This window comes from Melitaea cinxia, chromosome 20 (genome assembly GCF_905220565.1).
Source record: "Melitaea cinxia chromosome 20, ilMelCinx1.1, whole genome shotgun sequence".
Classification (NCBI taxonomy): Eukaryota; Metazoa; Arthropoda; class Insecta; order Lepidoptera; family Nymphalidae; genus Melitaea; species Melitaea cinxia.
In genome coordinates, this window is record NC_059413.1 from 7,864,954 (window position 1) to 7,892,180 (window position 27,227).

A 27,227-nucleotide genomic window follows, 5' to 3' on the forward strand; every position below is an offset into this window, starting at 1 on the left:
TTTTAAAAATTTATTTATTTTATAACTGTGAACTGAACAATAACTTTTTTGTCAAATTCCACGCGGACGACGTCGCGGGCACAGCTAGTAATAAATATAATATAAGAATGTTTATGTGTATATTCGTATAAAAAATCGTAATGGAATGTTTAAGTGCTTTGCTCTATTTCGGAATATACCGAATAGATTTAAATATATATATTTTTGATAATGACAGTTTTTTGAGAAAGCTTTAAGCCATCACACAGTGGCTCATAAGGAGATCATAATACTTTAGTGACCTTAAATTTGAGTGAAACCGTGCGGTGATTGTGTGTATCAATCACCCCGGCAGAGGATTTTATTCTTTTGCCGGCCCATGAATATGAAGCGTCTATTAAATCATATTTTAAAAACATCGCTTAGAACTGTAATTGAATTTATTGAGTAATCTCAAGTAGACGTATACTAATCTATTGGTTAAACTCAATCCGAATGCACAAATCCAAAAACAACCCTCAGACGCCCTCGCCCGACTTGCGGATGCCGGCAAATCTTCGAATTAATTTTACTGCGAAAATATGCAAATATCCAGATATAACCGGCTAATAACATGTACAAAAGAGTGGTGACTTGAGCGCCCGTTTACTATAGATTATTTATTCGCGAAGACGCAAAATACTGGATTAAGTTTATTACCTAATGAAGAGGTTACTGGTGTAGAGTGACAAAATCTCTAATGCTTAATAACGCTTAGTGACGATATCTTTGTACTTATTTGTTTCTAGTCTGCGTGTGTCTTTGTGGATTTCTGTCTCGTTCGTCGCGTTTACGTGCACGTGAAGCGGTTTGTCCCACTTGTTATCATACACACATGATAATGATGGTCACTAGGATTTCGTAATTTGAGAATCTGAGTGAAATTTCATTACTAACATTTCATTGTCCATCCTTTTGCATGAAATACTAAAACAATCATCAACGTGATGGTAAATATCGCCATGATGTTTAAGAAACGTTGTTTAGCTCATCTATTAAAGATGTTTTGTTTTATAATCTTTGGCATAATCGTTACCTCGGGCTAATATTATAGCCGCTTCGAGGAGCTTAATAGGTTTCAAAATTTACCGTGATAGTAGAAAATACACGATGCTTACGTGCCAGCTTTCACGGGAACTTATCAGACGTTATTAGATTCCAGGTGTTTAGTTTAGGGAATGCTGTTAAACCAAACTTAAACAAGGCCCTTTGTTAGCAGAATGGACACGCATGTGTGCTCGATTAAAATTTTAATAATCACTTTAATTTTTTAAAGAAGAATTAAAGAGTTGAATATTCAAAAAAAAAAAAAAAAAAAAAACGTGTCTTCAAAATGACATCACAAGATGAAACAAGTGCACTTCTTATTTTTTACTTTTGTGAATACCTTCGACAACTGGGGCTGGCTCTAGTATTTTTATAGACGATGTTTGGAAGTTTTTAAATACTTACGTATAATACGAAAGTACTCAATAGTGAACATTGAAAGTATTGAAGTAACTACTTCAATGAACTATTAAGTAGTCTTCGATTTTAGTATCCTGCTTAATTCAACCAGTGCAGTCCCACATTCACATACAAAATTCTAAAAAATAGCTACAGTAAAAACGTTTCTTACGTAAAAGATAGGTACTTGAGTGTACAGAGAGTTCAAAGACAGCAACGGAAAAAAAGAAAGGTAGTCACTCTCTTGCCTAACGTACAAAACGAAATAACACTTACTTGCACAAAATAGTTTGACTGCCGGATTCGAAGAGTCCATCGCGGCCCCACCTCGAAGGCAGCTCAGCGACCGTCACACCTCTCGAGCCCCACACGCACAATCTGCTACCACACTCGCTGCTTATAATACGTTCGACGGAGAATGCCGGGGGCGAGAGTAAGTGGAGTTTCTGAAATAGACATTTTTCTGTTACTGTAATTAAGTGGCAGAATAATAACAATAAGCTTACGACATATTCTTCTAATATACTATAACTATGTAATTAAATAATCTATACAAATAAAAATGAATGTTTCTAAGCACATAACTCGAAAATGGCTCGACCAATTCGGCTAATTTATTTTTTGTATGTTCTTTAAAGTCCACGCAAGGTTACTATAAAATAAAAAAAAAAAAAAAATAAGTTCGGAAAACATTATTTAACATTATTAAACATTTATTTTACTATTTGCTGTGCCCGCGACTTCGTAGAGATTAGTCGGAACAAACAGACAGCCAGACAGACTGACAAAAATTGTAAAAAATCTCTAAAAAATTGTATAGATTAACTATTGACGGCACGAAGTCTGTCCGGGCAGCTAGTTAATAATAATATAGTTTACGGTTAGCTTGACCTCTCAATATGTTTGTACATATAAATCAGCAGTAGTATGCTTATAACAAACACATTATTTACAGATTCGTTTTTATACAGTGAGTAAAAGACACAACTAATTGTCGTCTCTGCTTGCTATTAGTGCATAAATGTGCACGGAAACCCGTTTAATTATAATTATGTGATTGAAATTGTACTAGTTTCTATATAATATACATGCGAGCAAACGAACTCTTTCGACAAATGCAAAGAAATCTTACGTGTACCTATATAATATAAATATAAAGCGGCGGAACATTTACTATACAACGACAGATCAAGTCAGCGTTACTAGCGAGCGTCTCGATCTCACCGATAGTCAACTATCTCGTCGGCGCCGTGGAAATATGATTATGAAAACTTTTTTAATCAATAAAACGAGTAAAAAGCTTGCTACGCTCGCTTCCTGACTTTTTTCCTCTTTTCGTCTTATTTCTCATTACAACGCCGCCTTGGTTCGTTTCCTCTGACGTCATACTTATAATCGTTTATCGTTTGATGGCGCCCGCGGTCCGCCGCATATTAGCGAGGAAATTGAAAAAGTTGTCTTGATCGCAGGCCGCGAAATCCCGACGATCCGATGATGTTAACTTCTTCTCGGTTGCATTAAGAAACTTCTTTTTTATTTTAATTTATTGAGCACTTCTTGGAACACGTAGGTAACGACATTACCATCACATTCAAAGTACTGATGTTACGTTAAGCTACGACTGCAATTCAAAATGTCTTTCTTAATTATACCCTACTTATAATATAGTATAAATAATATATATATATATATATATATATATATATATATATATATATATTTAAATATGATATAATTATATGTATATAATATAATCATTTAAATCAATTAATTACGAATTAATTCACCAAAAATGATATTGAAATTTTGATAGCGACTTGAATGTAAATACATTTACCTTCAAAATAAAAGGAATAGTATGAGAAAAAAAAGACAAATTTCAAAATCTTTTTCATTAAAGGAGACAGAAATAGTATAAATGATACATACGTACATAGAAACATTACCTTTTTATAAGAGAGCAGGTAGAATGTAAACAAAGGGAAGTGCATTAGCGAGTGATTATCGAAAAGAATCGAAGTTAACCCTTCCGTGTTCGCTTCGGTCGTTTGAACCCCGGCAGAGGTTTAGGAGGGTCGGTTTAAAATTAATTGCCATTTTAAATAATCTAGTTAAATATACTGTTGCTTTTTGAATAAAAAAGAAACTCAAGAGTTTTTCGTGTTTAGATTAGTATAGTTAGGGCTTAGACTCCATGTTAGCTTTTATTTGACTAGAAAGTGAGTTTTAATTTAAATATTGGCATTTGCTGCTCGACTTATTTACGGATTTAACTTTTAGTCACACATACCAAAGCACTTTAATTAAAATCTATTATTTGATAGTTTTCTTTTCTAATTATTCTATTGACGAATAAAAAGTGATTCTTTAACTCACTTTAACCTAATTGTATGAAGCATATTTTACTTGATTTGTCAAATTGGATTTGACAGATTATTGAGAGTTAAATAAAAATGTAAGAAAACAACACACATAAAAAATAAATTATAGGACAAAGAATTATTTATTAAACTAATATTAGTAAATATAACACCGTACAAGCCTTATCAAGACAGCCTCCGCCGTTATTATCATGTAAACATTGTTAACATAATTTCATATTGTTTCTCATTCAATTCAACAAGAACATATAAAAATATAACATATTGACAATGCAATATAATTCTAAATTTACTGGAAACATTATTATTTATCAAATTATCCACTACATTTTTATAAGTTTTTAACATATGACAGATTCATACAAAAACAATAATGCAATCAGACGGAACGATAAATGATATTATATATGCAAATATAACAAGTACAATAAAAATAAAAGGCCGGGGATTTCCAGGGTGGGTTATTAAAATTCGAGATGCACGTACATCGCTAAGCCTTCCACAATTAAACCAAGGTGGGTATATCTCGGTAGGGTGGCGGGCGCAGGGTTATTTTACCATATTTAATAAAATAATACAAAAATTAAAATATTCATCCCGCGTCAGACCGTGTATCGCGATCGGTGCCCCGGACAGATATTTTTTTTCTACGCCATTTTGTTTTACGTGACCGGAGATGTGTTACGCGAAGATTATAGCGTGTTTTTAATATAATTATTGCTTACGCGTATATTTCGCACGATCGGAATATTAATTTCAATTTATTTTAAATTAATCTAAATTTTTGTTTCATATTCACGCATGGCATTAAGCTATTAGCGAAAATATTTTTGATATACCGAATATTGATTATAAACATTGAGAACTTATAAACAAAAAAAATCTGTTAAAAATTTAGTTATAAAATTTGTTGCTTTGAAGTACTTCAACAATTGATTGTATAAGGTAACTAAGAATATAAAAATAATTTAAAGCTAAACACTACTCGATACTAGATGGCGCTAGTAGTAGCTATATAATTTCAAATTCATTTTAGTTCGAGAATGTTTAAAAACGTACTTATGTTTAATAATATGTATTTTGGAATATTTCCTGTTTCTAATATTCATAATATAATATATGTATAACGCTACATGGTTTACTTCTCATAACACATAATTACAGTGATAATAAAAGTGATACAATGTGTAATTTTATTAATATGAGAATATTTTTACAATACAATACAAGCATACGTGACTTTGGCCGAGTTGGCTTTGCAGCAGAACGTGTGACTAAATTTATAATTTTCAGAAATGTACCTATACTAACTAATTTTCAAAACTGTGACTGTCGAGTTAGTTGCTGTATTTTCTTAGAAAGATCTACACTTTGAAGCGATAGTCTTTTCTTAAAGTTAAAATTATTTCTTAATGAGCATTTAAATGTGGACAGCAATATTAGAACAAAGTATTTTTTTTCTGGTTGAAATTTTATATTTTGAATTAAATGTCATATTTTAAACACGTAATAGGTTAGCATACAAAAACAAAGAATAAAATCGTTACTAAGTTTCCGGATTCATAAAGTAAACGTGTCTTAATGATCCAAGGTTTACGACATACATATAATAATCTCTCAAACTATTTTGCAATCGCATGTAAGTAAATGTAAGACTTATGTTGAAAAATCTTAATTAAGTTAACAACCAAAGTAAGCTTTGTACTCTTAAGATTATATAAATGAGTGAGTTAAGAAACGCTGTTTAATGCATCACATTATATAGTATCTGGATATCTAATGATTTGATATTATCGGTTTATTTTCACAGTTTGACGAATTGTAGTAACAGTTGAGTCTTTAAAGCAGAATCGACATTTCTAATCGGTGGGAGCTTTTCACAATGACAATTAATACAAAACATAATCAAACACTGTTTAATTTAGTCACCGGTTTACAAGAATTAACAACATTTTCTAACTCTTTAATTTTCATTAGAGTCACGATTTCATACAAGACTTACGAGCTTCTTCTTATGACAGTTCGCTGAAAAGGTTTCAAGCAAAACAGTAGCTATTAATGTAACTTTTCTACTTAAAATATTTCACTAATTTAATAAAAAATGTATTAAACAAATCAGTTGATGTAGATTTGCCTATTTTTAATACATTATAACATCGTAACTCTTGATAGGGAATTGAAAACACAATAATTATGGACAAGTATTTTAAGATAGGTATTTATTTATTAAATAAAAACGAACATCGATCGATCAATTCAGCATGTAAGATCCCACTGCTGGGCATAGGCTTGTTTCTCTATGTAGGAGAAGGATTGGTGCTTAATCCACCATGCTGCTCCACTGTGGGTTGACGGATATATTTCCTTCTCTGAGTAACGATCGCTATCAGGTTTTTATAGTAACAACCGGGACCGACTGCTTAATATGCTCTCTGAGGCACGGTGGGAACACCCACAAGGACGGACAATCAGACCGGATATAAATATTTGTACAAATATCCATCCCGAGCCAAAATCGAACCCACATTCGCCGGTGTGTGAGCGCTCACAAATACACCAGAGCGATGCCTACAACGTAAACAAATCAAATGAATCAATTTCGCCCAGCCATAACTTAAACGCCAAGAACTTCTTTAATAGGAGGTTAGCTAAAGCAAAAACACCGTCATTTACCTCGAAAACGTTTCACAGCGTTCGCCCACCTGTCCGCGAACCTTAGATGACACAACGCGGATAGTTACGAACTCCTCACATAAATCACCTCGCCGAGAGCTAGGTACTCTCACTCCGGCCATTAGCATTTTTTATGCATAGAAATCGATCCACCGACCGTCTAATGCCTCCCACGATACATTAATATCTTACTTTTTATGACTCTTCTGTAACAATCCGTCTCGTTTTAGCGACGTAACCGACGATACGCGAACGAAAGAAAAACACTTTTATAACCTTACTTATAAGAATCATATTTGTATATATGGGTCAGATCAACTTTGTGTTCGGCGATGAAATTATGCGAGTTGCAGGAGTTGATAATAGGTGGCGCTGGCGATTTCCTTAACGCCTTCATTTTTCTTTCACGGGCACTTTGAGATTAAAAGTTTGGAAAATGAAATGAAAAGTTAGCGAGTCAGTTAGCGCTGCCGGTTCGGTCGTATCGGAGTTATTGGGGATAACTTATCTCGGTAGCACTTCGACTTGTGGAAAAATTTCGTGAATAATTTTTCATATTCTTGCAAAGATCTTAAGATTTTTCTTACATAGAAATAAAAATTATGGGTCGATCAGAAAATTTTCCATAGTTTATGGCTCTGAGTTTAACATTTATATATTAATTAACTTTAACCTCCCCTTTAATATTGGTAAAAATGAAACTTGCAACGGCAGTTGATAATAATTAAAATATGTAGTTCCATATCACGGTATTATCCTTATAATGAAAAGCGATATAAGTCAAGCTTGGCTAACTCGGCATGCTGCCAAGGCATTGCCATTGGCCATTTTATCGCTTAAATATTATCCGAGCTGCCTGTAAGATTCTGAATTAGCTTTAATTAATGATTGCATTTTATAAGAATTCTGGTTTGAGCTACCGTATATTTTTGATATTATAAAAATTTGACGATTTAGTAAGTATTTGTTACTGGAAATAATAAATTAACATTTCTATTAAATGTGATAAAGAGAAAACTTTTCTTTGTAATAATTAATAATTAACACACTTTTAAAACTACATTATAACTACGTAGTTCTAGATAATGTAGCATACTTAATCATCGATTATATTCCAACTTATTAAAATCTTTTTTCCTGGTTTTTGTTGGCTAGTTTACTGCAGTTATAAAAAAAAAATCCGATTTTTTCAACCAAATTATCTTGTATATCCAAAGAATGAATTCGAGCTAATGTTAATACGGAGATAAGCGGATACAAATAAGCCGTTATGCTTTCGACCGGTGCGAGTTGGCGTGGCGCCTGCTGTACACGATTTTACAATACTAACTTCGTATATAATTTCACGCTAATCGGTTTTGAGTTTGGAAAAGTACTTTCTTTGCATTTGAACGTAAAGATCGTAAGATATTATTTTAGCTGTCAGAGGATTTATTTCACCTTTTTTTTTAAATATCATTATAGGTGGCACCCAATCGTACGCTCTGGCGAGTTGATGTAAGCGGATACCGTAGCCTTTGAACGCTAGTAACATCGGGAGCATTGCAATCGCGTTGCCGATGCTTTCTCGGAGTTCCGGACATTACTCACTACAGGAATATAACACTATTTTAGAGTAGTGTTATTTAGATGTGACCTTTTGAGATCGAGGTACTTTTCCAGGCGGGCTACTCCAAATTTTCGGCCAATACTTTCAAATTATGTATTAAAATTACATTTGACTATGTCAATTTTTCGTACATAGAAGGACTTGTATTGTTGCTCGTCATGGTAGCTGAGACTTGTATGTGAGCAAATTGTCTTTTATTATATCCAATGATCCGCCTTATGGTAAGCGGTTACCATAGTCTATGGGCTTGTAACTTCAGGAGTAATGCAAACGCGTTATAGACCCCATCCCTAATATCAATATAGAGCCTCATTAGGTTTGCCTGTCTTGTTCTCCAAAGAAACACAATAAATACTTAAGGACAGTACCATTTGACTGTGACTTTTTGTACGGTTAAGGTTAAACATCTTTAAAACTTTTGTTTAAATAGCACGAGCTAAAGTTAATTTTTTAGTTATTTACATATTAAAAAAAATTGTTAGCCAAAAACATCGAGTTTTTAATTAATCCGCTAATCTTATTTTTATTTTGGTGATATAAATCGTTTTAAAAAGACATTAAACAGTTATAAAATCTCGAACGAAATTAAAAAGAACATTCGAGGTTGTTTCGGTAATGAATAAAAGACATCCTTGGACTTTATCGCCGCGGGTCTAATTTTCACTTACCGACCAGCGATGACGTCACGTATTTAATTACGCTTAACACCAATAGAGAATTAAAAACAGCCTTACGTAAAGGTACTAAATAAAACCCTAAGATGGATTGATAAGACCTTAAAATAATAAGGTCTATGTGACTCTTTTTCGTTTCTTTAAAAAATGGAGCAGACGAGATGTGGTGTCCAATTTAGGTCTGAATCTATTAGAAGTCGCCTTGTTTAATCAGATTTTGTCTGATCCGACATCCCTTTGTGTCAAAACTACACTAGAATTTGTTTTCAGTAGTACATAGTTAAGATCAGATTATAGAGTTATACATGTTGATAAGTTTGGTATAGGACTGTCATATGTCATGTAGAGATGCATAAAAATCCCTAAATAAAGATAAAAAACACAACACTTTTTGTATAGGATTTTTTAAATTTTATTCTTTAATATATTTTAATCTCTCTCTTTCTATTAGTCAGATTGGAAATAAGAATTATCATGGTTCTCTTAAGAATCGCAGAATTTGTTTAAATATTTGAAAATTCAATAAATTTTTCACGTATACACATTTTATATACATTTTAAGTATACACGCATGGAAAATCAACCAATTCAACTATTGTATTTATTGAAAAATAAATTAATGTTTTTCTCTAATTATTATAAATAATTGTGTTTGCTGGCAAACGAAAAAAAAAACCCGACTTCAATTACATCGACAAGTAATACAACGTAAGGTAGACGAAAAAATAGTCAAGTAAATATGCATTATCACAAAGCTTACTCCAATAGTCGTAATCAGATCTCGATCAAAATCGGTTCATAAACGATGAAGTTATCCCCGAACATACATATATATATATATATATTTATAGGGTCGAATTGAGTAACCTCCTCCTTTTTTAAAGGCGGGTAAAAATACGTGTAACGAATTGGTATTGTTAAAAAATATTTTGTATCTTTCATAAATATATATCTATCTAATAATAGATTCTTTCTCCAATTCGAGAATCAATTATGAATTAATTAATAAAAATTAAAAATATCGCAAATATTATTTACAATATGACAGACGTCTTAATTTGAGCTTTTTTCACAATTAACACATGTGACATGAACAATATTTTATATTAAAAAAGATTGTAAACAAGCAAGAAGAATAAAACTCATCAAGCCCCAGTAGCAAATTGTTGATAAAACCTTAGCAGAGATAATGTAAAGAGCAACATTGCCCTTTCCCCGGCGGCCACAAAGGAACGCCATCTAGCGATAAATTATCGGAATTATTGCATTAAAAATTCCATTTAGAAATTCAAAGCCAACCATTACAGGAGTCAGCTCTTTATAAAAAACGTCATAAGAGACTTTGACGCGTTATGAAGATGTGCTTTTATACAGAAGAAATTTTTAATATGGATTTGCTTTAGGAAAAGCATCATTTTCTAGGAAGTCTGGTTGATAATTACTTGAGTTAAAAGGGAAAATAAGGAGATTGCAAATAAAGAGACGAGACGCATTAGCGATGTTAATTTAGCTGACCATAATATATATGTTTACTTATATAAAATATAATTTATTTGTATATAAAAAGATTGTTTTTACATTGAATAATTTTTCTTCCTTACATTAAATAACATAATATTTCCATAAAATTAAATATCAATATACCAAACTCTGACAAATGAATGTAAATGAACAAACAGGCGAACTACATAAAAAACCCTTTTGATATCCATACATATCGAGCGGGTATTCAACGAAAATACGTATTAATAAATTAAACATTCTTGCAGCATTTATTACACGGGAGTTTCGCATTCGGTTCCGCTGGTCCGGGTCTAGACTTTGACGTCTTCGTTTATATGAAAATTAGCTTGAACGAGCTCAACTGAAATTGGGTGCACCTTCGGCGTTACGTTTTGTTCTACTTCATTAATCACTTGGTTGATTATATAATCTATACTAATATTATAAAGAGGTAAAGTTTCTTCTAATATTATAAAGAGGTAAAAATTCTTTCACTAACAGAAAGCTTCACTATTCAGGAGTAACATAGGCATATTTTATTGTAATGTAACAAAAAATTCAGAGAAAAATCTTATATATAAAATTCTCGTGTCACAATGTTAGTTACAATACTTCTCTAAAACGGCTCGACAGATTTTTATGAAATTTTGTGTGCATATCGGGTAGGTCTGAGAATCGGCCAACATCTATTTTTCATACAACTTAGTTATAAGGGGAGGGGGAGAATTAAGAAGGGTTATTACATATATATGCCGTGTGGTTACGGCATTAAAGAATATAGCCATCCCCTCTCTTCCCGTGGGTGTCGCAAGAGGCAACTAAGGGATAACACAGTTCCACTACTACCTTGGAACTTAAAAAGCCACCGATGGCGGGATAACCATCCAACTGCTGGCTTTGAAATACGCAGGCCGAAGACGGGCAGCAGCGTCTTCGGTGCGAAAGAGCCAGCCCTGCGGTCACAGACCCGCCTGCCCAGCGTGGTGATTATAGGCAAAACACATGAGTTCACGCCTTTTTTGGCATGAACTTGTGGAGGCCTATGTCCAGTAGTGAACTGCGAAAGGCTGATGTGAGGATGATGTGAATACATAAATGGTATAACAACGTTTATGGGGTATCTTCATATCATCCTATCAATGTTTTACTAGGTGTATATTAGTGACACTGTATGAAAATATACGGAACATTTTCGCCATTTATATAATTTATTTATTTATTCTATTATATATTTTACGATTCTATATTGTAAATCTTCTATAGTACAGAACTAAAAGTTAATATGCTCGTGCATATGTCTAGCGTTTGCTGACTTGCTCAGATAAATACCGCAGGATAATCGAGAAGTTCTTTTACATTTTAATTATTTCGTAGTGATAATGATAAATTTCGGTATCTAGGATTAATTGGCATTAGCTTATTAACTCTTCGAACTAGGTATCTATGCTTTCTTAGAGTCAAGATTTTCGCCATGAAAACTAATTTGTAATATAAGTCAGTCTCAACGAACAACTCATTGTGACAGCTCTGGGGATATATACCAGAAGTAGCAGTGATCATTTACATTAGGTAACCCAACTAGTGCTGTGTGGCTACGGCACTAAAGAATTTAGCCACCCCCTCTCATCCCGTGGGTGTCGTAAGAGGCGACTAAGGGATAACAAGGTTCCACAACCACCTTGGAACTTAAGAAGCCGACCGCTGGCGGGATAACCATCCAACTGCTGGCTTTGAAATACACAGGCCGAAGACGGGCAGCAGCGTCTTCGGTGCGACAAAGCCAGTACTGCGGTCACCAACCCGCCTGCCCAGCGTGGTGACTATGGGCAAAACACATGAGTTCACGTTATTTTTGGCGTAAGCTTGTGGAGGCCTATGTCCAGCAGTGGACTGTATAGGCTGTAATGATGAACCCAACTAATTATAGGCTATATTTAAGATATAAGTAATCAATAATCTAACTCAATTCTAAGTTGATAGTATAGCAGTACTATATTCATAGCATTAATGTCGTCCACATTATCCTGCATGACCTTACAAAATTCTTATAAGTATGAACACGGGAGTTATAAACTCATCGAAGTTTCCAAAGTCAATATACACACCCCCATAAAACACCTTAAAGATGCAAACAATTTAATTTACACCAAGACGGTAAGTTCGGAACACGCCCGATATTGTACATTCCGCCCCTCGTTAATACAAATTCACGGGCCATCACTTGCTTTATACACCTAAGGAAACAAATTAAAAAAAAAAGTATGTAGTCCCAGATCATATAATTCGAGGGGGTTCGGTATAAAAACTTTTTACAAGTTGACTTTTTATCCTTACATTTATTTACATCACTATCTGCTGCTGTTCAAGCAATAAAGGCGAGGTGAACCAGTTGTTAAGATACGTATGTTAAATCGATACATGTTTGCTAGGACAACTAATTTTTATGTGTTAAAGTAGCCCTGAAAATGCGTCACATTGTCACCGGTGAACAAAACTAACATAAGACTTATATGCTTTAAATGAATCTTAAAATACGTACATGATTAAACAGTTGTGACAGAGTGTTTAAGACTCGTTTTGCTTTTCATGGGTACAATTTAATTTATAAGAAAATTATTAAAATTTGGCCGCAAGTTTCTACCTCATAATAAGGTACAATAAGTATATTTACGAATCATTAACTACGGAACCCTGTATAAAGGAGACAGGACTAATAAACGGGAGGTTCGGTAATTCATCATTGTTTTTCACTAATAAAAACACGACAAAAACACATCTTCCCATTCCCCGGGCTCCTCGGAGGGGCGATGTTCATATACAAATTGTGTTATCGTCGGACTTTTGTTCAAGTTTTATAAAGATATTATGGATATTTTGAATTTTTCGACAATGTCTGGACAGTTGAATTACAATTTTTTATTATTTTTAGCTGCTGTATAAGTCAATGCTCATAAGTTCAAAATCAGACAAGTACTTAAATTTAAATTAGTTTTAGTAATAGTTTTTTTTACAAAGTAGTAAATGAAATTTTATGAGAAATATTTTAAAAATCGCAGAGGAAATTGAAATACATTTTTTACCAGAAATATTTTTATTATAGACTAGTTATACTCGCGACTTCATTCGAGATTTTTTAATATATACACACGGTCATCTGTTCCTACTGTTAGAAACTTAATGCTTGAGTTATAGGTAACAGCCGTCTGGTATAGCTACTCGTAATTATCCTTTTTATTAAGCTTATTTAGACGAGGTATGATCACCAAATTAAAATACACACTACAACCGAGGGAAGGCAAAGCAGGCAATTTCCAGCTCAAAATATGGAGCAGCTTGACTGGGGTAGTACGTCAACCTTACAGAAGTTTACAGCTAAATAATATGTGTTCAAGCAGTGTTGTGTTCCTGTTGGTCAGTAAGGTGACCAGAGCTCCTGGGGAGAGTTGGGGATAGGGTCAGCAAAACGCTTGCGATACTTCCGGTGTTACAGACGTCTATAAGCTACGGTAATCGCTGACCATCAGGTGAGCCCGTACGCTTGTTTTGCAGACCTAGTATATAACAAAAAAATATACGTTTAAAGGTTTCTATACAATTTGTGTATCATGTTATTACAAACTGGACGTTATGATGAATATAGTTTGTGATGTAATAAAATAAACACTGAAATATTTATATGATAATAAGAAAATAACGTATTAAATGAATTTTTAAGCATACCCGATAAATTTAAATCGATCTTAAATTGAGTGCTTCTATGTACAATCTATTTATATCTTAAGGAAAATACTCACACACACACAAAGTCACACTTTTTGTTTGTATTTTTAAAGTCACTTAACTTACAAGTCTTCCTTAATTTCGATCGAGAATATTTAAAATTTATATATCGTGGAGACGGAGCAGATAATGAAATTATTGCTAGGGAGGTGGGAGGCATCTTTTTTCGTCGGCTGTTTGTTTAATCGCTATTTATCGGAGATCGAGATACTTATATCAAAGGTACGACGGCATTTAATGGCCTTTATGTAAGATGACTTTATTAGATTGGTGAAGATAATATATGCCTTACATTTTCCATGGATTTAAAATTTCTATGTTTTCTTTGGGCTATTCCATTTACCTATAGTAAAGTTTCTCTTATTAGCGTTTTAAATATTTTTAAATTGCAGTTTTATACTCACCGTAGTCAAAATGATGATTGAAATTTCATATATAGTTATAGTAGTTTATTGTTTTTCAATTCGTGTTACGAATTTTTGTGCCATATATATAGATGGTTGACTATTAAGCTGAATAGCATACAAATAAAGTTTTAGGCTCATTGGTTCTTTTGTATTCACCGGAAGTAGAAAGCCGTTCTTACTAAAAGCTTTATCATTTTTTTTTTGTTTGAACTTAAATAATATTTTAAGACTGTTTGCAATGCTTTCAAATTAATAATTTTATTTTCTTAATAATTATACCTATTGCCAACTTATTATAGACACGAATCTTTAGTGCCGTTTTGCATTTCTTTTTAAATCTAGTTCTATAATCTTGTATTACTTTCTCGAAAGCAGATGCAATAAAAATTTGTGAAACAGCGATTGTTCTGAACAGTCTACCCCTTGATTCAAATCACGAAACAACGATGAGCCTTTATCTTGTATTGCTGTTTTTAATGAACATGATGACCAAACATTGTCCGACGGATCGGTCGTTATCCCTGTCCCTTAATATCCTGAAGGACCGCCATAAAATTCCACAGTCGATCGAGTGACAACGACGAATGAACATTTGCAACATTGGAAGATGAAATCGTTAAAATTATTATGGTTGTTGTTATACCACCTATGTAATCTATGTAAGTAAAAATGTAAGGTTATATTTAATTCTGTATAAATTCAATGTTCATAAATAACTTTCACGATTTCTAAATAAAATTCTAAAAACCAATAGCTTGTGAGTCACATATTCATAGCGATACATTTTAAAAGGTTCAAGTTAAATAAGGAAATTTAGTTTTGTTTATAGGTTGTGTGTAATACGGAAAACTGAAGAAATGTTAGAAAGTACGACGAACAAAAATTTGATCTCGTTAATTTTAAGGAAATCTGTTTTTGATCGGATCCATTGGGTGGCGTAAAAACTGGGAAATTAATAAAACATCCACTAAAGTGAAAACGGGCGGAAAAATAGAGCCGAGGGAGCGAAAAAAATGTCCACAAGGAACGTGCTCTTCATTAAGACGAAATGGAAACACCGGATGAATTGATCAATCAGAAATTTTATGGCCGAGAATCACTCAACGGAAAATAATTCGCCGCTCGTTTGGCTTGGCTCATCGCCGCCGTTTTAATTTCGTCCTCTTGGGGAGATCGAGTGTCATCCAATCTATCTGACGACTCGGAAAAAAAACGTCCTCCACCTCCCCTCTAGCGCCCGAACATCTTAAAGATAATGCCCGACACGGGACTAGAGCCATCTACATATTACAAAATAATTCTGGCACGTTTTATAAAGGTGAATTATAATGTGACTAGGTGTACCGAAATTGACAAAATTCGGTGTCAAACAACTCTAAATTTCGGCATCTAAACGGGCCGTCAAAATCGATGTTAACATGACTAATTATTCGGGCGGTTTGACGTATAATTACTGGGCGTAAGCACCCATCAGCCGCCTAATAATCTATTCCGTTTGCGATTGCTAATTAATCAAGATCAAACAGAAACAACAATCGTGTCTGAACTCATCATTGAGCTTCGTAGGGCCATCTTTTGTTTTCGCACCGAAAAATTAAGTAATACTTTTCTTTCATCGCATCGCTAATAATTTTCCATAATCCCGAAGAGAAAACTCCGAGGTGGCATTAAAAGTGGCTATCAAACTGGCAATTTAGAGGGAGTTCCGAATTTAAATCCGAAAGAAACTGCCTTCCGATTTGTAATTCAAACGTGCGAGAAAATGGCGCGATATCCGATTTGAATAAAGAATCGGGGACCAACCAACGGAATCGAGTTGCGGCGCTTACTTATATAATAGGAATAATAAATGCGACTTTCACTTAAGCCTTTTATTAAGGAATTAGGATGAATAAATTTTCAAAAGAGAAAACGTACAATGTTTTAAATTTCAGTCGAATATATGTAATACAAACAAAAGCTAACTCTCTTAAATTACGTATGCAAACGAAGCTATAAACATTGAATTCTCTTACCGTGTTACGAGCGAGATAATTATGAAGGCGTTCGCCCTTATCTTTAAAAAATATTATAGACTATTCAATCCGAGTCACCCCATGATCAAGCCTCGATACTGGCTCGAATGATCAGCCCCAAAGCCTTCATTAATGAAAACCATAAAGCCGGGGGCGAGTATCCGGCACGAAGGATCAAGTAAAAACGCGCGTAAAACGACCGACGCCTTATTACGCCCACGGGGGCAGGTGGAACGCTGAAAAATTGTAGTGCTAAAAGAATTAAGTTATTGCCTGAGGTGTAATTGGTTTATGGAAATTGAGATATTGATGAGGGATTTTAAAAATTTTGTTTAGCAACGGTGAATTTCGATGCGCACGGTATAGAATATTTAATGAAATTTTTAAGTGTGATTGTTTTAGCTGGTGACTTAGTGAAACCTTTACCTAAACAACACAAAAAATTACAAATACACAAAATAGAAAAGATTATAGGACAATACTATACTTTACAACACGTTTTTTTGCCATATTTGATATAATGACACATTTCTACTGATTTGACATTCTTCTAACTGCGTTTATATTATACTAATTTTACTGTTACTAGAAAAACATCATCATTATAGCTACAAGCAAAATCACGAAAAATGGGATGAAGGACTTCGAACTAATATACATAATATACACATACATAAAACCTAGTTCGAAAGTAACATTAAAAACAACAACATACAGTTCTATTATTGTTTTATTTTAGCAAAAGAAAAATTATCAATATCTATGTCAAACAAAACATAATGATCTAATTTAGTCTCAACAGTAAAAGCGAACAGAACAACATTATAACTAACCACAAGTTATAACAAGCCTTATATAATTCGTAACAAGTTTAAAATCAAAAATCATTCAAGCGTCACTCGATCATAAGATCAGTGAATGTAAAAGCATTAATTTTGCCTCTCCAGAGCAGAATCTCCGGCGAAGCGTGATGGGGCTAGTCAATTAGTCGTTAGGGCTTTGAAGTTGATAGTTGATGCTGATATGGGTGCTGTCAGACCAGATAGGATTTGCGGTATGTATGAACATACTGTTTTACATCTGGGTATTATTTTGTTGACATTATCTGCGGTTTTTCTAGTTGTTTCAGTGAAATGGCCCAATAAATTAGCTCATTAATAGACCTTTTTACAAACTATAGATTCGCTAATTTTGTTGCTGTTTAGATAAAATCATCAATCATAACTTATCATTAATTTAGATAAAAAAATCTTATGAATTTTGATAAAATTGATCTAAAGTGCTACTATATACAAAAATACTTTAACGTGTAAATTTATTAGTACTGTCATACTTTTAAATAGACAAACTTCTTTAACTTTATTTGTATGTGAAATAGCAGCAAGCTAAGTCTTTACTTTTGTTTTTTAAGTATAGTTCTCCAAAGTACAAGAACCATGTCAGTAAAAACGTTATTATTAAATCGATTTAGATAATTAAATGTATGATGAATTATTTTTTTCTAATAAGATATAGAAAAAAACTTTTAAAAATTTATAACTAAATTAATTAAATTTTACTGAAACTATTATACAATAAGACCAAAAAGTCCTCTATGAATCTATATAGAACGCTGAACAATAGCGCAGGTGAAGTATTTCGACCAACAAAAAAAAGTAACTTCATTCAAGTAGAACTCAGTAACTGGCCTGTCGTTCTACGATGCTCCCAATTTTCGGGCACTCGAAATTTTTTAACTACATCGTCAAAAATACTGTCCCCCCTTGTTGCACCTTAATGAGGTCCCCCCTGTCCCCCGATTTTATAACTGCCGATAACACGGCAACATTGAATAATTGTCGTAATTTAGAATGCTTGTTACGCAAAAACACGATACTGACTTTTATTACGTAACGCGATAGGCTGTATTGATATTAAGATAAGAGAAACAATGAATAAGTATTAGATTTGGGCCAGGCGATGACGTGCTTTAAGCTTTACGTGCTTTTGGAGTTATTTAATTTTCTTCGTTAAAATATTTGTCATTCGAATATATGTATAAATTTTAATACGAACTAACCTTATCACTATTTACTTTTACTTCACTTTTTCAAGACTAAATACTTGGACTTCTAAAATTTTGAATGAAGTGTGTTTTAATTGGGGAAACCTGACGGCTGTAGGCCAGTGGGGCGCCCCAAGTATCGCTGGGAGGACGAGGTACAAAGAGACCTGCGTGAGCTGGTGACAGCGGACTGGCGCGAGATAGCTCTGGACCGGGACCGCTGGAGACTTTTGGTGACGGAGGCCAAGATCTACTTCGGGTCGCTGAGCCAGAGGAGCAAGTAACTAAGTGTTTTAATTAGTATGTTCTATTAATATTATTATTGACCTTTATTACTAATTTTTAATAAAGTTTCATGTACATTATACAAATTTTTGAGTGTTATATAAAGCAGTACATAATAAGAAATGCTTAAAGGTTAAATATAACAATATAAATACGGATAGGAAAATAAAGAATGATTATATCTTACACGACAATAATAATAAACGTACTTAATAAGGCCACGTCTACACATCAAAATGAGACATATCTTGTTATTTTCTAATGGGAGAGCGTCACGTCTCGAATATAATACAAATTTTAATATTTGTAATCATTTTTATTCGACAAACATACACGATAATGGTCTTTATTTTCTTTAGTATAGAGACAAAATTAGTGTACACGTTTTTTAAATACAAAAATAAACTATGTTGATGGGATACTCTTTGCTACTAATAAGCCACTTGTATATTTTAATAATGTGAAATGTTTCTAGAGGTATCATTAAAATATCGGCAGGTGAAATAGGTTATTCGGTATAGAACGAGGTTGATGTTTTTCAGTTACTTTTTCATCACTTTTTAAATTGTTAAGTTAATAATTTTAAACTCGAGTGTATATTTTAAGACTTATGTTCTATTTTAAATTATTTCAGGCTATAACGAGCTGTTATTTTACGTTGGAGTTTATTGAAGTTTTTCTAAGCGACTACAGCAATATCGCAGATGATGTGTCTTTAGTAACTATGAACACAGAACTTATTGGTAAACTTAGACAATTATTAAATAATACAGTAAATAAGTAAAAAAAGTAACTATTGAGATACAATGTCGTTTTTTTAACAGAAGCTTTTTTCAGGCTCCGGTAATAGCTTTACATGAACTGTATGCATCGTTACGAAATGACGTTTCAATTTAGCTTGGAGTATATTTAGAATAACACAAATATTGATCTCTTTGGGGGAGTTCGTTTTGAATACTTAATACTTCTTTCTTCTCCAGGGTTTGTAGGTTCGATTCTTGCTAAGTCTGAGTGTAATGTATATATTATATTTCCTGTATCCTATGTATTATTTATACATATGTAACAATATTTATTTAAAAAAAAATGTAGCTATATCAGTCAGGCTTTTAAATTAAATACAAACAATAAGTCTTCCTTAAGACCAGACGATTGAGTGTGTATGTTAAAAAAAATCCCAAACACAAAACAAGTATATTTAATATGTAAAGTTATAAGCATTTATTTAATATAATTTAATTATTTTACATTAGAAAAAAAAAAGATAAAAAAGGGTTGCGATAAGTGTTACACCATAAAATACATACATTATTATGTATCTAGTTAAATTAAAAGTAAATTATTTAACTACTAGTTTACATAACTTGTGTAACTATAAAATTAAAGGGACAGTTTAAAGAAACTGCAAAGGTTTTGTTAACATTACAGTTATTGAAAACGTCTGAAAGCGGCATTTTAAGTATCCGTTTAAAAAGGATCTATTGACAAAAAATTCAATTCAAAGTGAAAAATGACTGTCGTTACAATATACTGACATGTATATTTGAACTAAACGCTCAATGATCTCGGAGCATTTTGCACGCCAAGGAATGGGAACCGAACTTTAGAAGAATGAAGAATTACCTATGAAAAAATTATTACGTTTTACGCGTCTTAATCTTTCAGTAGCGGATTCAAACAAATACGGCGTCAATTAATATAGCGTTAAAAGTAGACTGCGGAGAAATCCTTGAAATCCTGTTTTTTCATAAACATTTTTCAACTACAGCTAGTTATCAAATGTTTCAAAGCGTAATCTCATAAATAATAAAACCAGAAAATATAAAGCCTGTTGAAATAAAAAAAAAAATATATAATAATGATCGCCTCGCAGTTGGTGACGACCAAGAAAATGTTAATCTTTTCTTGGGGGTCGACAAAAAACACAACAAGTAGGTACAAACATTTTACATGAGCGAGAGTTGGTGCTGCGATCTCTAGCGAAACAGCCAGTTGCTATAACCACTGTGCAAAATAGTTTTCATTAAATATTAACAATTAACTCGATTGCGATCTATTACCATTAAGATTACGGTGTTTGCCCAAACTTGCGGGGTCTACCTTGAAATAATACCGTTGCAGACACGTTAGTAAAATAGCTCCGTATGTTTACTCTAAGATCATTTAGACTCAACAAAGTTTGAATTAAGCGTCACAAAATTAAATGAGGAGCATTGAGCGGTAGGGGAATGATTGCATATCTAAAATAAAATAATCATACTAAATAGTTTGTTTGTTAGTTTGAATATATTAATTCCGGTTTTTTTTTTCATTAGAAAGCCTGTTTACTAGCTTATTGGAAATATCCAAGATGACACTGTTGATACATCACGTAAAACAACAGTGTTTGCTTATGTAAATTCGCGCAGTATCACGATTTAACCGAGGTAGGGCACAACAGGAAATTGCCTGCTCATAATCTGGAGCAGTTCGACTGGGGTAGTACCTCGACCTTACAACAGATTACAGCTAAATAATACTGCTTTCACGTGGTGTTGTGTTCTTCTTGGTGAGTAAGATGACCAGAGCTCCTGAGGGTATTGGGGATAGGGTCGGCAACGCGCTTGTGAAGCTTCTGGTTTTGTAGGCGTCTATAAGCTACGGTAATCGCTTATCACCAGGTGAGCCATACTTCTTTGTCGACCAAGTTGCATAAAATAAAAAACATTTCATTATTAAATTGTTAAATTCATGTAAAAAAATTGAAAGCATTCAATTTTTGTTTAATAGATTTTTTCGACAAAAAATAACTGAGCCATGTTTATCAGCTAATTCGTACCGGAAAGCGGTGGCAAAATAATGTTTCCCTTTTATAGGATGTAAGAGAACCCCAGAATTTGAAAATGTTATATGTGGAATTATCGACAAAGGTAATCTGAAAGTAAAGTAATCTGTCGTGTAATGAAACGAAACAGAGCGATAGCGTGGAATGTCTATAAAAACCAAGAAATCTATCTGAAAACCTGCGTGAAACCACGCGGGTATCTAGTGATGGTGTATTTCTATTGCATTTAATTTATTTTTTATCACAAGAAGTGTCTGTCGCGACACGTAACGAAGTGAGAGGTTTGCGCGCCTCTCCTGTTTAGCCGCCATTTTGAAAACTAAAGGGTTCACGGTGCGGTTAAAGAATTTTCTATTTCACTTTTCTCTTGCCCACTTCACTGTTAGTGGATGCGAGCGTTTTATGTAAATACGTTAAGTTACTCGCTATATCATTTATGTATTACGTTTATTAGGATGTGTTGTTTATTGATGTACGAATGTGTGAGAGTTGTGCGTGTTAGGGTCCTTGACTTTTATATGTTGAATAGGTGATTTTCTAATCGATAGCAGATTTTATTTTAGAAATTTATTTATTTTATAATTCCACGCCGACGAAGTCGCGGGCACAGCTAGTCTTAAATAAAGCTATTGACGGTCCGTTCTCTTTGTTTTTTTTTCTTAATTGTAATTGAAGTGATTTAGCCATTGCTACGGTTGATACTTTTTGTAACATCCCACAGCTGGGCATAGGCCCCTATCTCCATGTAGGAGAAAAATCGGAACTTTATCCACCACGCTACTCCACTGCAGGTTGGCGGATATATTCCCTACAATGAGTAAGGATCGCTATTAGGTGTATATGATAACAACCGGGACCGACGACTTAACGTAGTCTCCGAGGCACAGTGAGGAGAACCACAAGGACATCGGAAAGAAATATTTGTATAAATGATATCCCTCCCGATAACAATATTCATCCCGAGCGGGAATCGAGCCCGCAAACCGTCGTTGTTTAGTCGCGTACATGGCACACGCACTACTACACCAGAGTGGTTGTTACTACTCTATATTAATACAGCATAGTAGTGCGTTACAAATCTTGCCTACCAAGAAAATGTTTCATACAAACTATTTTATCTAATATATAAAATTCTCGTGACGCGGTGTTTGTAGTTAAACTCCTCCGAAACGGCTTTTTTGTTGACTGATTCTCATAAAATTTTGTGTGCATATCGGGTAGGTCTGAGAATCGAACATCTATTTTTCATACCCCTAAGTTATATTATATAGGGGTTAAGAGGTTTAATAAAATATTATGAAATTTTGTGTGCATATCGGGTATGTCTGAGAGTCGGCCAACATCTTTCACATTGACACAAACCAAAAATAGAAGACCGGCACTTTTTTTACAATTTGTTCTAAATACTAACATAAAAACCGATAAAAATTACATTACGCGTTAAATTACGATGAAATAATTAAAATTTATTTTATAACGAGGGCGTTTAAAGAAATCTTAAGAGAAAAAAAAAACTATTTCATGGCGAGTTTTTTATACAGACCGCGTTAATATTTAATTCATTTTTATTTACTTCACTTACAAGCCTTTAACGAGTTTATGTAAGTGTTCGTTACATTTCAATGCAATGGTTTAATATCGTTGAATCAAAGAATTATATACCACTTGCTATGCTAAAAAAATTATGGTATATAAATAAATCAAAACATTTAGCGAAATAAAGTTAAAAATATTTAACTTTATATCGCTAAATGTTTTGATTTATTTATATACCATAAATTTTTTATAAATAATCTAATGGTGTAATTTTTAATGTATTTAATAAATGGAGAGCCGGTTTTTTTGTTCGGTTATACTGGGAAAACTACTTAACCGATCGGAATAATACCTATACCATAAGATGCAGTGTGTTTTGGAGAAGGTTTTAGTATATAATATGTTGGTGATTACTTATCGTGTAAAAAAATATGGACGGACCTCTTCGCTAGTAAATCTATATATTAATACGTGAAGCAAAAATTTTGTACCCCTTTTTACGATAATCACACGAACGGAGTAGTATGAAATTTCGTACACTTATAGTTTATATAGAGAAAGAGTGCAGATTGCTAGTATTTTTGTTTAATTATGCATAAAAAATACATTAAATCAATAAAAAAGAATTACACACACTACCATTTAGATGACATACACACGCATATATACCTACTCTTTTGTTTATTATAATAGTAGCAAAGTCTTTGACAACAGAACCTTAATAATGTTCAAACTTATGATTTAAATTAATTATGGTCGAATTTCGACCTCCGAGCGACCACTAGTATGAATAATTTTGGTATCATTTGACCCAACATTACAAGTTTTTTGATTTTTCTTTGTTTGGTGAATGTTTTATATTTAATATTTAAATTTATAATTTTATTTCGATGTGCTACGCTAACTAGTGTGGTGTCAAGTTTTTTTTTTTTTTTTAATAATAGATTAAACTCACTTTTGGTAAATATGTATGTACAAACACATATATTTATTTACTTGTATTTAACTGAAACATTTTTTGAATATCATATTAAAAATTGACCGCTCCAGCGGGGTTCGAACCCGCGTCTCCGACTAACCGTGTGACACGGTCCAGAAAGAATTCCTAATGTGTGGGTAACACAAAAATAAAATCGTAGATATTGTATTTAACTTGCACGTTTTATTGGTAATTAAGTAAGTACAAGTTTCTCGTAAGATATTATTTATTGTATATATGTGCAACTGTACACTTCCTAACCATTGTTATATAATATTATATCGTATCTTTTGTTTAATGATTTTTAGAAAATAACAACCTTTTCTGTCATGTTTTATTGAGATTACAAAAATCGAATAAGATTTTTAAAATGTGTGACGTGAAGAACTGACGGGAAGTAGAGCGGTGTTGTGTTGTACTTTTAGAGCACTGTGTTTGTGACGTATTTGAGCCGCGTGGAGGACTAATCTTAAACCCTACTTCTTCGTATGAGAAAGGTCTTTGACCCAGCAGTGGAACGTTTAGATGCTAATACGGAACGATACTGTATCAAAATTTCAGACACATACGATAATTTTTATGGTAAGTACATAAAACTTAATAACATCAATTGTTAAATAATTTTAAATCAAATCATATTCATGCTTCAGCCTGTAATATTCCACTGCTGGGCATAGGCCTCTTTTCCCATGTAGAAGAAGGATCAGAGCTTAATCTACCACGCTGCTCCAATTAAACCATATTATGCATATATATCAACAGAAAGACAGAAGGAACTTTCCAGAAATTTACAAACAAATTCTCAATTCAAACCTCATCATCGAGCATAAATTAATTCATTTATATGTATTCCGAATTTAATCAAAGCGATCCCGAGAAACTTATGACGTATATAGAAATAAGGAGAAAATTTATTTTCATTTTAAATAAATTACATTTATTTGTCGTTGTTAATATTCACGTTACGTTTATAGATTTTTAAATTGATATTAACATATTCATACGATCTGATATATAATATAATTGTTATATACATGTTTTAAATCAATTGTTTTAACCAAAACATATTATGTAGCATATTTTAATGATGTGACGAATGAGTAGGTGGCAAGAGACATTTAGTCTTTTTATCCAGGTAGTTTTTCTTATTCTTCCATTTTTAAAACAATATATAAAAATACCATTTATAATTCGTTACACACACATTTCGAAACAGATAACCTTTAACAATCATAATAATTGGTAATTACGAAACATATCAAAAACATCATCAAATTGAAACCGAATCGCGAACTCCGATCTGTGATCTTCGCCCTGGGATAAACGTAAGCCGCAATTGAAATGTTTATATATACAATAATACGCCCCGGGATCTATACCTCGTGTTTAATTTATTTTTCCGGGATACGTACCCTTGCAAGCCATAATGCCCGGCTTTTGTTACATCAATGAGACCTCATTTGCAAGTAAATATATTTAAAAAAAAATATCTTTAACATACAAATACAGTAGTCTGTTCTCAAGACAGGTAACTTAATGTCTGTGTTATAAGTTTGTATTATTTTAATACATATAAATAAATACATATATTATAAGTACCTACACTCGGAGCGAGGATTGATGCCACAATCCATTGAGCAAAAAGCGGCGTCACTGTAAACTGCACCAAAGGGATAGTAGTAGATAGTTGTAATAGTTTGTATATTTTGTGTGAGAATATGTTTTTGGTTCAGAGTTTCTATGACTCGTAGCGTGTTCAACAAAAAGTTTCATTATTACTTTCATACCGCTTTTATTGAGACGATTTACACATTACAATTATTTTTTATCATAGTTTTCCATTATATAAGTAAATGAAAACTATTACTCGCGTCACCTGCATCATTTCATCACATCTTAAGGTTCATTGAAAGCTATGCCATAGTCATGAGACAACTAAGTCATATAATTAAGACAACCGAAATTGTGTCATAGCTTCTAGCATCTGATAAATGTAACAAGAATAAATATTTAGCATCATACGTAATAAGATGAAAAGTAATAAACAAAAAGCATTTAATTAAAGATTTAGAATAAACCTCCAATTTGTTAACTTAGGTAACAAGTAATTTAACAACAATTTACGATACAATAAGATTTTACGATCATACCGAAATAATATCAGAGATCAAGTACTGCACGAAGGAACAGCTCGGTCGATCCATTCTGATATGTTTGGAAACACGTCATAACAAGTTCAACAACATTAACATAATATTCTATTTCTTAATAAATTCAAGAGTCACAAAGAAGATTATGATTGGTGGTGCTCGTACAATAGCTTCCCCTGACTGCGCCCGAGATGATTATCGATTGAGTTGCTCAGTTTACAAGTCGAGGAGGATGATAATACGATATTGGGATACAGGTACAATGGATTTATATAGAGATGTTTAGTCTTACAATTTTAATTGTAGTAAAAAAAAAAATTTTTTTTTTAAATGATTAAACCAAATGAAAAGTTCTATTTTATTATGTTGGTTTGGTTCATTAATTTTTTTTTTTCATTAAGGCTGATTTTATTATATTCTTCAGGTAAGGATAGTTTATGACCTTCTACATAAGATCAATTTATCAATATTGAATTATAAAACGAAAGAACAATTTTTCTCTCTCAATTAATTATCATTCATGTATGTACCTACCTACGGTATAAAATATTTTCTTATTATAATTATTTCTAATTACTCTAGTTTCATAATCTACACCTGATATATATATATGAATAAAGTGGAGGTAATATCAGCTCTATACCTGTCCGCCTCCCCCACCGCGTTTTTCGCGGGGTATTATCAATTATTAAACATCAGCATGGAAATAGCACCCCGGAGTCCGCGAGCATCCGCCCCCGTATATTGCGTACTTGTATTAAATATTCCTGGATTAGGTGATTTTTATAACGCCACGATACGTCTTAGAAGGTGCGTTATAGATTAAATATGGACATAAAATTGAGTACACATGTGTTTAGTATGTATAATTCTATAAAAATATGATCATATTATAGTACGCTT

The 27,227-nt window shown here is 32.9% G+C and overlaps 1 protein-coding gene across 1 annotated transcript in view; it reads right to left on the reverse strand.

The window, feature by feature from the left end:
• Positions 1 to 27,227, reverse strand: part of LOC123663704 (nucleoporin 88) — a 111,350-nt gene that overhangs the window by 47,593 nt on the left and 36,530 nt on the right. Inside the window, exon 2 of the mRNA XM_045598371.1 lies at positions 1,741 to 1,910. Within this exon, the coding sequence (XP_045454327.1) occupies positions 1,741 to 1,910 (170 nt within the window). The remainder of the gene's footprint in view (positions 1 to 1,740; positions 1,911 to 27,227) is intronic.